Source organism: Drosophila navojoa, chromosome 2, assembly GCF_054131105.1.
Source record: "Drosophila navojoa isolate 15081-1374.11 chromosome 2, UAZ_NAV_1.0, whole genome shotgun sequence".
Classification (NCBI taxonomy): Eukaryota; Metazoa; Arthropoda; class Insecta; order Diptera; family Drosophilidae; genus Drosophila; species Drosophila navojoa.
In genome coordinates, this window is record NC_142890.1 from 3,064,550 (window position 1) to 3,082,048 (window position 17,499).

Sequence of the window (17,499 nt, forward strand, 5' to 3'; positions counted from 1 at the left end):
CATTCCGCTATTTTTTTATCGATAAAAAACCTTATCGAAAGTTAGTTAAAAAATTATATCTCCTACATCATTATAGCTAGAGTGTCCACATTTTAAATATATATTAAGACGTATTTTATACTATTTCGGGTTTTGTTATAATTTACCCCCCGCCCCTATATCCACCCCCTCACCCTCATCTTTGTAAAAGTCGTATATTAAATACTAGAGACTTGTGCTTCGGTATACACATACATTTGAACATCATGATTACGTTCTGAAAGTTTCATTACGATCGCACGTTTAGAAATTAAATTATTCAACAAATAAATTCTCATAATATTGCCAACACTGCAGCGCAACCCAAGCGCAATCCCCTGTATATGTGAGTGTGTGCGTGTCTTTGTTTGTATGTGTATGTGTGTGCGTGTGTTTGTTTGTATGCGTGTGTGTGTGCGTGTATTTGTATGGATGCGTGTGTGTGTGCGTGTGTGTTTGCTAATTATTATTGAAATATCAGTTGCTTGCAGGGTTCAGGGGATCTCGTAGTCGAGCAGTCTCGACTAGAGCTTTCTTACTTGTTTTCTACTCTATTTTTTTTAAAGACCACCTGCGTATAAGTACCTCTCACACTCTATAAATAAAACACAGCGACGCACCAGATTTGTTTTTATTTATTTTCATATTTTATAACTTATCGCGAAACTTATTGCAATTTGTCTTTTGTTTGTTTGATCAACTAGCTGTCTACACTCTCTCACTCTTTGCCGCTCCCCATCTCTCTGCCACTCTCTCTCCCTGTCTCTAGTTGACCCAGGCCGTGGGTTTGCCCTCCACTCGGTAGCCATTGTAGGCAGCTGACGCGGACGAGGCCGCTGCCGCCAGCTCGGATCTGCGGCTGGGCTCGCTGGCCCAATATGAGGGCGCCACCTCGTAGGACTGCATCATTTTGTTGCTGTTCTTGATGGCCGATATGATGAGCAGGAATATGGCCAGCTTGCCGACTAATATCGACTTGACCAGCAGCAGCTTCAGCTTGGTCACCAGGAACGGCACAATCGCCGATTGGATGAGGAACGGCAAAATGAACAGCGGCAGCACTTTGGTCATCATATCATACTTCTTGCCGCGACCTAAGCGTAATTGCAGGTAAAACTGTATATCAAGTCGTCACTATATTCTCCAATCGCCGGTGAACTCACCTTCCTCGCTGTTATCCGCGGTCAGCCAGCGCGCGGCGAGTATTTCCTTTAAGTTCTCGCCGTCGAGCTTCACGCGCACGATGTCGTTGCTCATGTCGAGGCTGACATTGAGCCCGGGTCCCACATGGTAGCGCTCCACGTTGTCCGCTCCGGGCTCATCATCCCAGTCAGCCTCTGGCTCCGGCAGCTGCTCATCCAGTTTCTTGATATTGTTACGGTTCTTGCGTTTGCGCTTGCGCCGCTTCTTGCCCACCGCCGTCTCGTTCTCATCATAGATGGGCGCATCGGTCTGTGCCTCCAGCAGCGCCTCGGCATTCGCCTCGTTGCGCAGCTCCTGCGCCAGGGCATCATCGATGGCCAGCTCCTGCTGCTGTTGCTGCTGCTGCTCCAGGTACTCATCTGCCTCGTTGGCGGGCTCCACAACCGCCTCATTGTTGGCCAAGTGCGCGGCACTCACCCGCTCTCGCAATCGCTTCCGGTACTCGCTGGTCGTCTTGTTGCCCAGATAGGTGCTCTTGTAGTTCTTATAGATGCCCATGTAGATGTGGGAGTTCTTCCGCAGCGTCGGCTTGTCTTCCGGCTCATAGCTGCTGGCCAGGCCGCGCGCAGCGGTCTCCTCCGAGGCCGCTGTGGTCGCCTCGCCCGTGTCCTGCTGCTGGCTGCTGGCCAAGGTGGCGCACAGCGCCAAAAGCGTTAACAAACTCACAAAGCGGCTCATCTTTGGTGCATGTCAGAGAGAAGAATCGTTGCACTGAATACTGAGTGTGTGCGCACCACACGCTGGCCAGTCACAAAATGTGGCACGATCGGCGTGCCACATGCATTTTATCAACTCAGCTGCGGCAGTTGCAGCAGCAACAACAGCAGCCGCTGCAGCAGCAGCAGTAGCAGCAGCAGCAGCAGCAATTGCTGTCGCAGTGGCAGAACATGCTACGAGGAAAGCCAAGACCAGATCTGGAATTGGTATTGGAATTGGGCACAGCCAGCTTAAGACTGTGTCACTGCCAACGCGCTTGCAACATCTTGCGGCACAACTGGATAGCCAAGAAGAAGACTGTGAAGAAGAAGAAGCAGAAGAAGCAGATGCACTGGCAGAAGACGCCGATTCAGAATCTTCCCCAATTGAATTGTGGTCAAAACATTGTTGGCCTGCAGTGCAAACACGATAGATATCTGGAGTAGGCCTGCAATTTCTCATTGATCTCCATTATTGAATTTCTTTTAGCTGTAATTGACCAGCTTGCGTCTTGGCCATAAATAATATGAAAACGTTAAGTAGTCTGGCGAGCTGCTCTCCCGCTCTGACTGCTAACGGTCGCTCGTGTAATTCTTTGGCCATAACCAGAGACAATTAGCTCTGACGGCTATCGCATGAGAAAGTTGTTGACAGAATTGCCTGGAAAATGATCTGCTTCTTCTTCTACTACTGCTGCAGCAGCTTCGCCATCTTCATTCTGCTCCAGCTTTTGCGATTGCTCTGATTGAGCTGGGAGCGGGTGTCTCGCGTCTCGCCAACAACTGTATCTGAAATCCAGGCTAGAAAGTAAATTCTGCCATTCCTATTGAATCCGCTTAACATATTTGGCCTCTCCACTAACTAACGACTTTCACATAACTTAATGCCGTTTATCTAAACTCGTTGCTAATCGATTCTAGGTAATTTGGAAATTCGATCTGTGCCTCATGTATTTACAGTTTCGTTTATGCTTAGCAATTTGTCACGAAAAAATATTTCAATAACAAAATTTAGATTATAATATATATACATTGATATACATAGAACAACGGAATGTAGTATAAAGAATAAATTCAATACAAATATTAATTTCAATATGTTTACTTAAATTTTATTAACAAAAGAAGTTTTCTACTAAAAATATTGATAGACCTAGTATGCTGTTGACATACAGAAAAACACATCTAAGTCGCCAAGTCTATATGAGATACAACATAGAGGTCGATAGGAGAGATGCATATATGTATATAGATTGATTCAACTGCTCACCCTAAGCCATAATACATATGCTATATACGGCATACCACGCCTACTTTTGCTAGTTACTTACGCTCTAACAGAGCTATTATACTCTGATTTCCTATTTGCAACGCGTTCAGGGTATAATAAAAACTCATTATCTTCTATAACAACAATAGCAAATTGAAGTTTTTTCTAGATAAGCGAATTACTAGAAGAGCTGCGATTCAACTTATCTAATCTGCTATTAAAGAGCAGTACTTATGTATATACAATAGAATTTGATTCCGATTACGCTTTTAAAGTAATTCACTTCATAATACTATATCACAATCTAGTACTATGGATCAGTCTTTATAGAGGCTAGACACGTTTCGAGGGCTTTTGCAGTTTGTAATGAAAGTGAATTGTGGACTTGAACAATGCCTACCAAAAGTATGTCTGCACTCGCACACATATACATTTATCAATGGGTACGCATTGATAATTAAAATGCATTGCCTTTTGTCAATTAGCTGATAAATCAATTTTGCTCATATATGTATATACATATGTATATATATACGCACAAAAACAAAAGAAGAAATGAAAGCGAATGGTTCCGTCTATTTGTCGGCAGCTGCCCTCAATATATAGACACGCGTCGTGAAAGAATGCCCATGTCCCAAAGTTTTTCAATCTGAGCACCCAAGTGCAACATGACCAAAGCCAAAGCCAAATCAAAATCAAAAAGTAAGTCGCAACGCTTGCACCTTAAAGGGCACGCAGTTGCCACCGCCGAGTTGCAGAGTGAAAATCATTGATAGCTATGCATATTCAAAATAAAAATATGAAATAAAACATAAGCGAGCTAGTAAGCTAGTGGGCACTGAACGACTAGAAGATGCCCTGGAGACAGAAGCAAAATGTTATGAATGTCTTGGGCAAAGTCTTTACTTTGCCACAAACTTTTACCACAAATTCAGCTTGAACAATCTTTATATCGATATTAAATCTAGTATCGATCATTTTTAATATAGAACCAACTCAACGACGACTTATAGTCTTAGTAGTAGAAAAATATTTTGAAAATTATATTTATCAATATTTATTGTGGTTATATAATCAAATAAAGTTATAGCTCTGGTTTCGATATCTATCCAAAATATACAATAATATACTTTTCATGTAAACAATATTGGTATCGATACGTTATCAATGTCTGTTAAAAGACAGTCGAATCTCAGCTCTAAACTAATATTAGTCAGCATTCATTGATTAACTGATCTTAACAACCTGTCTATCGATAATTATCGTTTGCATATAAACAAAATCGATCTCTATCGATTCAATTCAGATAAGACAATGGCATATATAAAATATCAACTTCCGCTTGTCCCCGATGTCCCAAGACCCAGCCAATATACCACTTGAAAGCCATTTCTCTCAGTCCCTAGGGTATACTGACCCGTTGTCAGATTGGTCATCGAACGGCGCGACATTCCGCTTGGCGGCAGCGGCACGAATTGCTTGTTTTGGCGCACGTTCGTGCGACGTCCGGCTGTCGAATTTCAAGTAGCCAATGGCCCAGACCTCAGCCCTCAGATAAAAGCCAATGTCAATGTGGACAGCACATTCAATTGTCAGCCAGCACTGGTACCGTCTACATTGGGCACACTGAGCAGATCGCATTACGGATTACACACTCAGGATTAAAGAGCATCAACAAAATGGCTGCCGCTCAGAAAATTGCAATCACGCTGCTCGGTCTCTGTCTGCTCTGCGATTTGGTGCTCTGCCAGCAGCAGGCCAGCAATGACTCCGATGTGACTGGTTAGTAGCTAGAGCTGAGCTAGATCATCTCATATATTCTATATGGTATATCATTAATATTATCGTACACAGAGAGTCGCACCTTCGGTCATCATTTCCTGCGCCGCATCAGCTTCGCCCTGGTGCCGGGCGCATTTGTTGTGGGCGTGATCACCACCCTGCTGGCCGCCTTGACTGTCGTCTCGATAAAGGGCCTGGGCGTCGGTGTCATTCTGCTGGTGCTGGCCATTGGCCAGATGCTCTCCCGTGCTCTGCCCGTCCAGGCGGCCGCCGCCTACGCTGCCGCGCCGGCACCCGTGCCCGTCGTCTACTCCCACTCGCACACCCAGCAGCCCGTGTGGCTGGAGAAGGAGTGGTAATTGGAGTGGACTGGAGCTGGTCGCAGGCCACAGAATACCTCAGCGAGCGAGCATGCAACCAAATAATAATTTAAGTCTAGTTTAAATTATCTATTTACCAAACAACACAAGCACAAACACACATATACAATTATTTATTTATTTAATACACAACGCAATTATTTAACGAAATCAAATATTTGTTTGTTGCTGTCTTTGATGGAAAGTGAAATCACCTCTTGATTAGTATGCGACTCAGGTGGGTCATGATTTACGGTTCTTTCGTCGGCTCCAGTTTGTTAAACGTGATAGAAAGTCCCGCCCCCGCCGCCAATCGAATTGGGTCGCAGATCGAAGAGGAAAATAAATTGATCGAAAATAATTATTGAATTTCTCTAGCACTTAGATCTCATTATGGACAGGCGACTAATTAATAAAACTCTCACTTGATTGGCAGTGCGGCTAATTAAGGCGCTGCCAATTCAATTGTCGACCAGTTTAAGTCCGGCTGCAATTGTTCCACTTTGCGACAGTTTCCAAGTTTCTAAACCACCGCCGCGCCACCTGCCCGCAGCGCAAAGTTAACAAAGTGCTGATAAGGCTGTCACTGATAAGAGCTGGCAGCATGCTTTAAATAACAATCATTAAATCGTGCGATAATCCAGCCAACACTTCGGCGTACCTCTTTTTGTTTTCTTTGACTCTTGACATTGAAAATTGGTACGTTTCAGCAACTGGGCCGACTATAACTCAGACCAGCCAAAAGGGGCCAACGATGCACCGTCCCGACGATGGCCAGCAGAGACTGCAGCCACTGCCATGGCCCCAGCCACTGTGACCTGCTAAACTAAATTGGCGAGAGCTCGATCGCCACTGGCCGCTCGCGGTGAAACCAGTTGGCTGTGCCGCGCTTGGCCACCAGGATCGGCGGCCACTGGCAGCCGCCGCGATCTGTCTGATGCATTCAGTTCAAAGCTGTTGCTGCTCTCGTGCAGTTGTGCCCACATCGAGACGTCAAACTTCAGACTTCGCAATGCGTGTTATTGTGCTCGCTGTGCATATCCTGCTGGCCGTGGGCCTCGCGCAGGCCTTCGATTGGGTAAAGCATCAAAAACATATATCACATTATTTAGATTGGTGTTAAGTGTTAGGCCTCATTGACAGCAGAATTTCGGAACGAGTAATAATATACTACTATAATAATATCAGTATGATATACTGAAGTACTACTGTATAGGGTCAAGTGTTCTCTCATACAAAGTCTATGACTTCATCACGCTAAAATTGTGGTCACATATCAGTATCGTAATGATATCAAAGAAAGTTATCTACTCAGTTTATATCCCCGAAAACTCCTACTACTATTGGAGGAAAAGAAGTTCCTTGCAATCAAAGTACGTGCTAATCAAGTTCTTAAAGTTCATGGCTGATACAGTTTATTTTAAGGTGAAAAAAAGCCTTTGTCATTCTTAATCAAAGTCATAGCTTCAATGCATTGCTATACATCAAAAGAAATCCATATTAAATCGTGCAGAAGTGCTTCTATGCAAAAGTAAATAGTTTATTAGGGCATCCTTTGATTGTAATTGTTGAACTATACTGGAAGAGGTTTGCGAATTGCGACCGTTTTTCGCTGTCTTTCTCGACGTTTCTGGGGTTTTAATTAAATATTACCTTTATGCCTTCTTCACTCAGCTGCAGTAAGCGAACATAGGTTCTATAGGCATATATTTCAAATACTGAACCAAAATCTAGTTTTTTATGGCTGTAGTCCAGCCCAGAGTCAGAACATCTGCATATTATAGACATCAAATATAACTTTATCAAGAGAAAACTACTAAAATAAGCAAGGCTTTCCTAGGCTTTCAAGGATTAACTTAGCTTTGAATTTAGTATATCAAGTATCAAATTGATTAACAGATTTTCCACTTTATAAAGTGAACAAAAAAATAACAAAAAACTTCAGATCATAATCGTTTTTATACAATTAAATGTGTTGTAAAAGTATTAAATTAATGTACATATTCCCAACTTTAGAATAATTAACAAAAAGGCTTTAGCTAATTGTTAATTAGATAAGAGACCGGCCTGAATAGCGTAAACACCTTTGCTAAGTTACAATAAGTACACTAATCCACGTAATGCCCACGTAGCACTGTTTCCCACGCCCACATAGTAAAGTTGAAAGTGAAATTTGGTGTTGCATACTTTGCAGCGCGCCTTGAAAACCTGCGATGCCTCAAGCCCGAGCTGCGTGACACGCACTTTCGGCTCGACCATACCGATGCGACTGTACGAGTGTCTGCGCGAGTTCAGCATGCTGCGCTGCACGAAGCTGTTCGTGCTGCAGAAGCTGGAGGAGCGGAAGCAGTTGCCGCAGACGGGCAACATGACGCGCGACTTTCTCGATCAGTTCTTCGGGCAGGAGACACAACTGGGCAGCCTGATCACAGAGAAGTATCAGCAGATGTCGGAGAAGGAGCTGAATCAGCGGCTGGTGCAGAGATTTCAGCGCTTCTTCAAGAATCGCGACCTCAAGCTGCACTTGCTGCCCGGCATGCTGGTCAAGATCGTGCCCAGCAAGGAGAACAAGCTCAACTTTAGCCTGAAGAAGGGTGAGTATGTGCGCCAGGAGAGATATATTTGCCGCTGACTATGTCTATGCTCTGCAGCCATCAAGTCGCGCCTGGGCCGGGCACGCCGACGCGACACGGACGACGAGCTCCATCTCATGAATCTTCACGCGCTGACCGGTGGCACCTTGGGCGGCCCGAGCGGCACGAGTGGCAGCGGTGCCAGTGCCAGCGGCGAGAGCTTTGTGCCCGAGGTGGAGGGCAACTCCAAGCACAAAGGCGGCCTGGGCGGTGGTCAGGGCGGCAACGGCGAAGACGGCGGCGGCGGCGGCGGCGGTGTCGTTGGACTGCTCAACAAGCGTAAGAAGAAGCAATCCTACAAGACGACCATGCTCCAGGTGGCCGTGCCCATACTCGTCCTGCCCATCGTACTCCTGGGCAGCTTGCTGCCCTTCATCCTGCCCACCCTCAAGATGGCCACCATTATGTCGCTCCTAATGAACAACGGCGCCTTCCTGGCCGCCATGCTCTACGCGTACTCCTCGGCCACCGCCGCCAGTGCTGCCAATCAGCCGCAGCACATCAGCTATGGCTACACCGAGGGCTTCCATTGATCGTAAATTAATTTAATTTAGTTAATTAAAGCGAATTCGAATCCAGCTTGGTAACAATGCTCTTCCAATAAAGACTGTCTCCCGTTCTACGGCTTTCGTTTCTTAAGCTGCATTTTAATGAAAATTGGCTATAGAGGGGAGCTCCGATAGAGAGAGAGTGCCCAAGGCCTCCTCCATTTGCGAGTATCGAGGCGTTGACTCTTTCAATGTCAGCGAGAAATTCCTCTGAAGAAATACTTTTTCTATCGTTCGGAATACATTTCAATTTCTAAATTTCGCAGCTTAAATATATTCTTTTTGTTACCCTCTCTCTCTCATTCAGAATCCAAATCGATTTTTGTTATTGCTTTCTTAATCGATTTGATCGCCTTCACCCATGTATTGCATAATACATGGTAGATTTTAACATATGTTGAATAGATCCAAACCGAAGTCGCTCGCCTTATACACTGCAACTGACCTATATACTAATACGAATTTCGATTCTCAGCAAATTCAAGGTTGAACTAATTTAATTTTAGAAAGGGTAAAGTCTTACAAAAAAAAAACTTTAAATATAATATAAAGCAATGTTTGGTATTTTTATTGGATACTTCTATATGATATGCATATGTTGAAAATTCTTTAGAGTTCAGAAATTTTACGTCATTTCTAAATAAAGAACTTAACCCGAAAGTTCAGCAAAACTTTTGGATGATAAATATGCGACGTTTTTTTTATTTTTATTTTTTTTTTGTCGCAGCTCATTAAAAATGTATAGGCGCACGCGCGACTACAGCAACAAGACAGCAGACAACTAGTTTGGTATACAACAGCAGCAACAACAACAACAAATACAGAAACAACAATGACACTTAAGCTGCCGGTACTTCCCAGTCAATCGAAAAAGAAGCGAGGCATACGAAATGATTGAAGCAAGCAGAACCAGAAAATAAATATTAATATCATAATAAAGGTAGCGTCAAATTTCATATTAACTGTAATAAACCAGTAATGGCGCTAAAGGCGGAAGTGCATGGCCAGCAGATACCCTGTTGTGCATAAAATAATTAAATATTTAGTGGGATGAGCATATTCGTTCTGTGCTCTGTCCGTCTAGCTGTTCGCTCGGCCGCCCAACTGTCGGCCCTATTGAAGCTAGAGATATCAAGTTTTGAATGTATAAGTAATCGTCTGATCAGAAATTTTAATATACTCGATCTTCAGTAAGAGAATAATTAAGAATACTAATTAGACAATCAAAAATCAAAAATGTATAGTAGACGTAGCCGGGTTAGCTGAGAGCGTGGGAAACTCAAAGTTAAACTCAGGATATATCTTCTAAACTATTCGAGCTAGAGCTTCAGAGTCTTACAGTTTACCATCTACCTTGAGACTTATCAGTCATATTAGCTGCTCTGTAATCTAGTATTATGCAGTCGTGTTTTATAAATTATCTATGTTTTATTTAAAGGAAAATCTTAAACAAAATTGTATTCCTTATCGATAAGGTCTATATGTATAGAATAACTCTAGAATCATTTGATATATGCTTAAACATGCTGTCTGAAATTTGTTGTCAATTGTGGCCTCTGTTGTTATTGCTCTTCATATATATATAAATATGTATACATATACCGTTTAATCTTCACCATATTAACATACTTTACATATTATTTGTTTTGAAACAATCCTACAATACATCAGTTATACCATTTCCCATTGTTTTCTGAGTAAATGTGTTACATATGTTATATATATTTATATATATATATATGCTCGTTAGGCATAATCTTTATTCCATTTCCAGACAAATGTCTAAGTCGCGCGACAAATTGTTTCTTTTCTTTAGCACGAAAGACAGCATATGTATATAATTTTTTGAATTTTTTTTTGGAATTTTAGCGATTTTTTGTTTTGTTGTTTTCAATTTTGTTTTTGTTTTACTACAAATTGTTCTGATTAAATATACAATTGGAGTCTTAAAGCTTAGTATCCTACACAATTAATAACTAAAAACAATTTACACTCTCTCCATTTGAGAATCGAGACTTAAGCATAAGCCTTATCAAGTACATTTAAGTCTAGATCCACTTGCGTCGTTAGAACTCAGGCGTTACATATTATTCATAGATATATTATATATAGGGGTCAAGTGTGTGCTCAGCATTGAACGATTAAGTAGATATATCAAAAAAAAATGTATATGTCTTCTATGTAGAGCTGCTGCTACTGGGTTTGCTTTGATAGTCTGTACAAAGTTTTGGACTTATCTCGAATTTGTTCTTGTTTGAAGATTTCTCTTTTGTTCTCTGATCTTTTCTTTATGTTTTTGGAATTGAAGCCATTTCTAATATGTATTTGCGTCCGATGCACCACATAGATAACAGACGCGCTCATTCGTATATTGGTAGTATATATGTATGTATATACTGCTCGAAAACACTGTATTCCCATCTATCAAAATCGGCGAGAGTTATGTAGACCATTCGGGACGCAATTAACAAACATTGTCTAATCCTGTTTGCTCTCCTCGACACTGTTCGCAATGGTGGCATGCTTGCGATCCTCCTCGCTGATGTCCTTGTCGTCCCAGCCCCAGACGGCGTTCTCCTCCTTCTCGTGATCCAGGTGCATCACCAGCTCGTTTGTGGGCGCGGCACTGGAGTTGTTGTTGGCATCCAGCAGGGCGGCAATGTGGGAGCCGTCGCCAGTGCGCAGCACACGCTTGTACACCATCTCCTTGGACACGTACTTCAGATCGTAGGCTTGGCCTGACCAGAGATAAACAATAGTTTCAAAACCGCACTAGAACTCGAGACAAGTTGGTCCTCTGCTTACCTATCTTGGCCATCAGATCGATGAAGGCTGTGGTCCAGTTGCCGTTGTAGGTGCCCAGCTCGGCTGCCTTGTAGTCCCAGGGGAAGACATGATGGTAGTTATGCCAGCCCTCGCCGAAGGTGATGTTCGAGACCAGTTTAGAGTTGACGGAGCTGATGTTCACATCGTAGGGCTTCATGCCGTAGAAGTGTGCGGCGCTGTTCACCAGCCAGGTGCCGTGCAGAGAGAGGCAATAGCGCAGCATCGAGCAGCTGAAGAAGCAGACCTTCAGCGAGGTGCCCATCAGATAGTACGGTATCAGCATGGGCACAACAAAGCAGCAGATTGGCATCACAACAAAGTAGTATCTAATGAAAGAGAGCGTGAGGGCGGGAGGGAGTTAGCATCGCTGTCTCAGCGTGTCTCAGTCATCGGTTTGACTCACTTCTTCTGGAACATGACAACGGGATCGGCCTCAATGTCGCTCATGTCGATCTGCTTGCCCTTGCCGCGCACATCGGGATGCTTCTTGCAGAGCAGCCAGCCCATGTGGGCGAAGAAGAAGCCACGGCGAGAGTTGTGCGGATCGGCGTGTGTATCGGTGAACTTGTGGTGCACACGATGATCGCGTGTCCACTCCCAGATGCTGTTCTGGAATGCCAGCGACTGGCAGAGCATGAGGAAGATGCGCAGCGGCAGCTTCGCCTTGTACGCCTTGTGCGACCACAAACGGTGCACGCCCGCCGTAATGCCCAAGCCGCCCAGGAAAGAGAACAGATAAACTGCGAGGGAGAAGGAGAGAGAGAGAGAGAGAGAGGAGCAGAGTTAGTGGATGCTGCTGAAGAGGTGTCCGCTCGACTACTCACTGGGCAGAATTTCGAGGTAGGCACTCTCAGCCGGTATCAAGTAGAGGCCATAGAGCGCCGTCGAGTGCAGGATGATGAACAGCACAATATTATGCCAGACGATTTGGGCCTTGAAGGGCTCGGCAGCTGCAGTCGCTTTCTGGGCATCCGTTTGGGGCGTGGCCGGCGTTGCTGCCGGCATGGGTGCTGCCTTGATGGGCGCGGCCGCTGGTGGAGCTGCTGCTGTTGCTGTTGTTGTTGTTGCTGCTGCTGTTGACATCTTATTATTATTGGCATCAGCCATGGCCGTCTCAGCCAATATAAAGGTGCTGCCTATTATGTTCGGTGCCATCTGCAAACACAAAAGATCAGCTTAGTAAATAGCTATGTTGACGGAATAGAAATGAAACATGCCCATATAGTAGATATTTCGCTTCCTTATTAATGGCCTGTCACAGCGGCAAATTGCTGGCGATTGTGCAGCGTTGGGATGCAAAGCAAACTCATTTGCTATGCAGAGCATGTTGGCTGACTTTTCACGTAAATGGCAGAGCGTCAACCCCCCTTCACCCACCCGAACTGAACAGCTAATTATGGACCAGCTTTAGGCAGCTGCCTCATTACCAACGGCCTTCGATAGCTGAGCTACTTCAGATTCGAATAAAAGCGATACAAAGAATAAGCCGGAAGCAAAAGGCCAACACAAAACAAAAGCAACAAAATAACATATAAATAGATATATGTATACATATATATTTATATGTATATATGTATATATTGCTATCGACACACTTCAGCACAATTCTTGAAGAGGCCATCAATAATCTATTTTGATTTTAGTATTTCAACTATTTTAGCATATCTATTTACGCGGCACGCTTAAGTACAAACAAAGTCATGAGGTTGATCTATCGAATTTATTAAGTTGGGCGCCTGCTACTAATTACCAATTAGATTAGATTAGAATGCCCATTTGCATGCATGATTGTATAGTTTTACTTTGCGCACAATAATGAGGGAAAAAAGCAAACAAAAAACTAGAAAACAAAAACTAGAAAAAATAGAAAGAAAACTTGGAATCATGCCCTGCATTAAGTTGGCATTGCCCCTGCGCCGTGTAATTTGATATTTGAATGACGTCAAGATTTGGCGTTGCATTTGAATGCAGCTCAGCGACCTTGGCCAGGTGTGTGAAAGATGCTCGCTTGATAATTGCAGCAAATGCAGCCAGCTGCAGCGCAACAGCTCCACTGAGCAATTATTATTTTGTGATTTTGTGATTTTGTTATTTTGTTGCTTTTGGCTTAAATACTTGACTGGCTGTCGGTCGAGCAGGTGAGTCTGAGGCAGACAGGTTGGCTGCGGCTTCAGCTACTTCTTTAGAATCGACAACCGGTTGACCTCATACCACATGCACGCCGTCTAGAGTTTGATTTAATGTTCTTGTTGGCTGCTCAGGCCGGGTATTTCGTATTTTCCAACTCGATGCCAGCTCGTGCCTAGTTTTTGAAGTCAATAACTCGCAGCCGTTGCCAATGTCAAGTTGAAGCCGCGGCCACTTAATCGATCGCCAATTGAATTACAGGTGCGCGCATAGTTCAGCATTTGAATATGTTCGTGCCAAAATCTATATTAATCAAAGAACTTGACCTTGGCCAAAGTAAACAAATTTACAAACAAAATTTAGACTTGAGTCCGGCCCGTCAATTCGAAAGAGAATTTGCATTATTTTGTGAAATGTATCTAATTAAATGCTTAGTAAGACATTTAACACCAATATATATTATATGCATGCATAGGATATATGTATATTTATATATATAGAGCCCATCCAGCTCAACTTTGGCCTGCACAATGCTCGGCATTAAATGCATTGCAAAGCACTTCATTAATATCAATTATAAGGCAATGCAAATGCCTACAGAGTGCATTGCACTGAGCTCCTCATGTTGTAATATATAGAAAAACCAAAGAGATATATACGTGTATACATATGATGCCCAACTAAATCGAGAGTCAACACTACTCTTTGCCTCGGTCAAAACTAGTTTCGGATCTAATATGCCAATGCCAAAATATGCTGAGACTGGGGCTAGCCTTGTTTTGTGGCTGCGGCCATCCTTACCGGAATATTAGCATAATTCAACAATGAAGAACTTAGACAAAAAAGCAGCTTTGATATAGAATACAAGTGTCTTTGCATACACACACACACACATATATGAATATATGGCTGTGTGTGTGTAGTTATGCTGTGGGATCAAGGTTCTAGCAACGGGTTTTGGCTAGAGTTTCAAAGGCTTGTGATTCTCTTGTATCTTTCGTGAGAGTTTTTAGTATTTTTAATGTTATTCTTCTTTTTCTTTATTTGCATCGAATTGATCAATCGATCTTTAACTGCCTGGCAGCCAGCACTAGCGCGTCAGAGCAACAACAATGACAATAATAATAATAATAAAAATAAATATCGGCTACATTCAATCAATGTGCTATAGCTGTATGTCAATCCATCTATATATCTCTATGCATATCCATTGATCGATTCGTCGGGCTGGCACGCAGCTGGCATAACAATGGATGACGCTCTGGCTCAGTCTCTGGCTGGCTGGAACGTGACGGCTGTTCTATATGCATGATCGTCTCTAATGTCTTCATTGCTATGGCCAGTTCGCAATTATGCGCGGCATCCATATTCATTAAACACCATGCTAACGCATATATAGATATTCAATTTAAGAATCGACAGAAATAATACAACAAAAACCTGATACAAGCAGCCGCCTAGAACAATCGCGCTCATTACGCATACGCCCCATTGTGCGTAGAACGGGGTGCCTAGCCAGCCAGCCTAGCCTATCTACATATTTGATGGACTTTGACTCATTGCCTTTAAAGGCTAGCATAATTTTTTTTTATTTATGCTACGTGATCCCTACGTTTGTTGCGGTTTGCTTCTTCATCTTCTTTTTCAATCATATTTCGATATAAAATTTTTGGTGCTCATTCTTAAAGTGCTTCATAGTTGCCGTGTGATTTCCTATTTCGCTGATGATTCACAAATTTTTCCACTTTTTATAGATCTATAAATATATAGCTATTGTCTTCTTTATATATTATGATGAAACTATGAGTTAAGAGACTCTTAACTCAAGAATGATTTGATTGTATTTGTAATTTTGACTGATATTGGGCACATTCTGAGGGGTTCCTTTAATTTTCTCAAAATCTTGTGAAATTTTCAATGACTAATATCTCTGTGGATATAGACTTGTATTCCGTTATGAACAGCTTGCACTTACCTTTGCTATATTGCGTTACAGATATATTTATATATATATTCTATATATAAATATATATATCTATTTGATGATCTGGTAAAATCCGTATGTACCGAGCTCTCGTTTCGTTTATAGACTTGCTCTTTGCTTTCTTAACAAACACACACCAAATCTGAGTTACGAGTTACGCACTCAATAGTTCGTTTTGCATCCCTATAAGGATGTTCGATATTCTATATATATATATGTATATTTTTGGTTAGTTTATCAGCACACGCGGCACATCCACGGTTCGCGAAGAATGCACGGCGTATGATTGTACGGCACGTCAGGCAGATCGTTTTTAAGCTTGGCTAGTTCAAAATTCATATACATATATATATATATATACATATGTATATGTATCATATATATGTGCTTGTATGTGTGAGTATATATATATATGTATATGTATATATGGAGATTCGCGCACAACCGATTGACAGCGAGTGAGGTTCGGCTTTGGTGCTCCAATGCTGACGAACAACAGTGCCTCAAATAGTTAGCAACGCCGAATTTTAAAGCCGATCTTCATGCGATATGCAGTCGGCTCTCCGACCGATTCTTGAACTGTGACGATCGTTGATCGCGGTTCGCTTGTGTGATTTTTGTTTTGTTTTTGTTTTTGTTTTATTTTTTTTCCCCCGTCGACCTAATGTGAGACGCGTGGCTTCGTTGATTTTTGGTATTAAGTAATATGATTTAGATAAGAGCGACACCGTAAATTGAATGTAACGAGACTTCAGTTATGCTCTGAGTGGGAGGAGGGGTGGAGGGGAAGGGTCTTCCCTCGGTGATTTACCACGAATTGTCATAAAATTTACCATTTAGCCCTGCACTCAGCGACAACGTCTATTTGGCCCAACTCACGTAGGCCTTTTCAGTACCTTCTCTCTCTACCTCTCTCTTTCTCACACACACACACGCACACACACACGACTCAAGTTGTCCAACAACATTTGATTGTCGGTCTTCGGTTTTTCTTTTCTTTGCGGACTCTTCTTATCGTCGGCGACTTTGGCTTACTCAACAGGGTCGGGCCTGGCTTGAATTTCAGCTGCAGGTCATGCACTATCCAGCTAGCGGTCAAGTTGAGCACGTTGGCTACTTTATTAACTGTCATTATGCTAGCCAGTGCTTTGCATATGCATGTCGACCATGTCAGCCGGCTAATGGCCACATTTAGCTCTAAATGTTCTCAATTCCATCCAATGCTGCGCATTTGGCCTAAAACTGGGCTGCGTGTGCGATTTATGTTAGCTTTTTATGATTTCATTAAGCTCGGAGAAGCCAAAGTCGATTGAATCGTTCATTCATAGCGGCTTCTATTTGTTGATAAACACATACATATATCATAGTATATAATTGTGAATATGATTTTTATTATAATTATTATAATTATTTTTGTCAATTTAAAATTATTGTTTATAAAATTTTTTATTTTTTTATTGTATATATCTTCGTATTTTATTATATAGACTTATATATTTATTATTAAAAATTAAATATTAATTTTTCTAGTAGCCCAACTTTATACCTATGGAGGAAGTGGATCATAACAATCATAGAAATATGAATATAAATACGTATATGTATTTCATTAGAGCTTCGCAAATAATCTTATACAGTTATACCGAAACGGAAGAAGTAGATGTTTTTATTTATGAAATATGAATACATATGTCCATCATATTTCTTTTATAAATATGCAACTGGGCTGACAAACTTATCTTGCATAAATACTTTAAGCGAACTTCTTCCTAGTAAAAAAAAAAAACTTCTCGTCTCTTTGATGGCCTTTTCACATAGTTTCCATGGCACTTTACATGTGAGGCAGCCGCCTTGTTTGTTCTCAAAGTTCACAGTTTGCTGCTGATTTGTGGTTTTGTTACAGTTCTAAAAATCAATCGCCTTCATGACCAAACTTAATTGCTGTTGAATCCGCGTCAATATTTGGCCACGCAAAGTGACGGACGACTCGCGGTTCTCAAGACAAACAGCTAGTTGGGCCCAAGCCCCGTTTTAGGCCAATAATTATTTGTACA

The 17,499-nt window shown here is 42.3% G+C and overlaps 4 protein-coding genes across 4 annotated transcripts; 2 read left to right on the plus strand and 2 right to left on the minus strand.

Moving 5' to 3' along the window:
* Positions 1-635: 635 nt before the first annotated feature.
* Osi22 (Osiris 22) lies at positions 636-2,006 on the minus strand. Its single transcript, XM_018113441.3, has 2 exons — positions 1,182-2,006; positions 636-1,112 (listed from the first exon to the last, which is right to left on the minus strand). The coding sequence occupies exons 1-2, from the start codon at positions 1,897-1,899 to the stop codon at positions 784-786; spliced, it is 1,047 nt and encodes a 348-aa protein (XP_017968930.1). The 5' UTR covers positions 1,900-2,006; the 3' UTR covers positions 636-783.
* A 2,739-nt stretch (positions 2,007-4,745) lies between these two features.
* Positions 4,746-5,503, plus strand: apn (apnoia). The gene is made up of 2 exons (XM_018113442.3): positions 4,746-4,968; positions 5,041-5,503. The coding sequence occupies exons 1-2, from the start codon at positions 4,866-4,868 to the stop codon at positions 5,325-5,327; spliced, it is 390 nt and encodes a 129-aa protein (XP_017968931.1). The 5' UTR covers positions 4,746-4,865; the 3' UTR covers positions 5,328-5,503.
* Positions 5,504-6,042: 539 nt separating this feature from the next.
* On the plus strand, positions 6,043-8,605 carry LOC108660147 (uncharacterized). The gene is made up of 3 exons (XM_018113440.3): positions 6,043-6,405; positions 7,522-7,921; positions 7,979-8,605. Exons 1-3 carry the CDS (start codon positions 6,265-6,267, stop codon positions 8,491-8,493), a joined length of 1,056 nt encoding a protein of 351 aa, XP_017968929.1. The 5' UTR covers positions 6,043-6,264; the 3' UTR covers positions 8,494-8,605.
* Positions 8,606-10,790: 2,185 nt separating this feature from the next.
* Positions 10,791-15,826, minus strand: LOC108660146 (acyl-CoA Delta-9 desaturase). The gene is made up of 6 exons (XM_018113438.2): positions 15,644-15,826; positions 15,437-15,463; positions 12,159-12,489; positions 11,738-12,074; positions 11,314-11,660; positions 10,791-11,246 (listed from the first exon to the last, which is right to left on the minus strand). Exons 3-6 carry the CDS (start codon positions 12,487-12,489, stop codon positions 10,987-10,989), a joined length of 1,275 nt encoding a protein of 424 aa, XP_017968927.1. The 5' UTR covers positions 15,437-15,463; positions 15,644-15,826; the 3' UTR covers positions 10,791-10,986.
* Positions 15,827-17,499: the final 1,673 nt, after the last annotated feature.

Coding starts and splice junctions, on each gene's coding strand:
- Osi22 (XM_018113441.3), bottom strand. CDS start 1,899: ATGAGCCGCTTTGTGAGTTTGTTAACGCTTTTGGCGCTGTGCGCCACC. Junction 1,113..1,181: donor CGCGGATAACAGCGAGGAAG/GTGAGTTCACCG, acceptor AATTACGCTTAG/GTCGCGGCAAGAAGTATGAT.
- apn (XM_018113442.3), top strand. CDS start 4,866: ATGGCTGCCGCTCAGAAAATTGCAATCACGCTGCTCGGTCTCTGTCTG. Junction 4,969..5,040: donor CAATGACTCCGATGTGACTG/GTTAGTAGCTAG, acceptor TATCGTACACAG/AGAGTCGCACCTTCGGTCAT.
- LOC108660147 (XM_018113440.3), top strand. CDS start 6,265: ATGCATTCAGTTCAAAGCTGTTGCTGCTCTCGTGCAGTTGTGCCCACA. Junction 6,406..7,521: donor TCGCGCAGGCCTTCGATTGG/GTAAAGCATCAA, acceptor CATACTTTGCAG/CGCGCCTTGAAAACCTGCGA. Junction 7,922..7,978: donor CAACTTTAGCCTGAAGAAGG/GTGAGTATGTGC, acceptor TATGCTCTGCAG/CCATCAAGTCGCGCCTGGGC.
- LOC108660146 (XM_018113438.2), bottom strand. CDS start 12,489: ATGGCACCGAACATAATAGGCAGCACCTTTATATTGGCTGAGACGGCC. Junction 11,661..11,737: donor GTTGTCATGTTCCAGAAGAA/GTGAGTCAAACC, acceptor CTCTTTCATTAG/ATACTACTTTGTTGTGATGC. Junction 11,247..11,313: donor CGATCTGATGGCCAAGATAG/GTAAGCAGAGGA, acceptor ATCTCTGGTCAG/GCCAAGCCTACGATCTGAAG.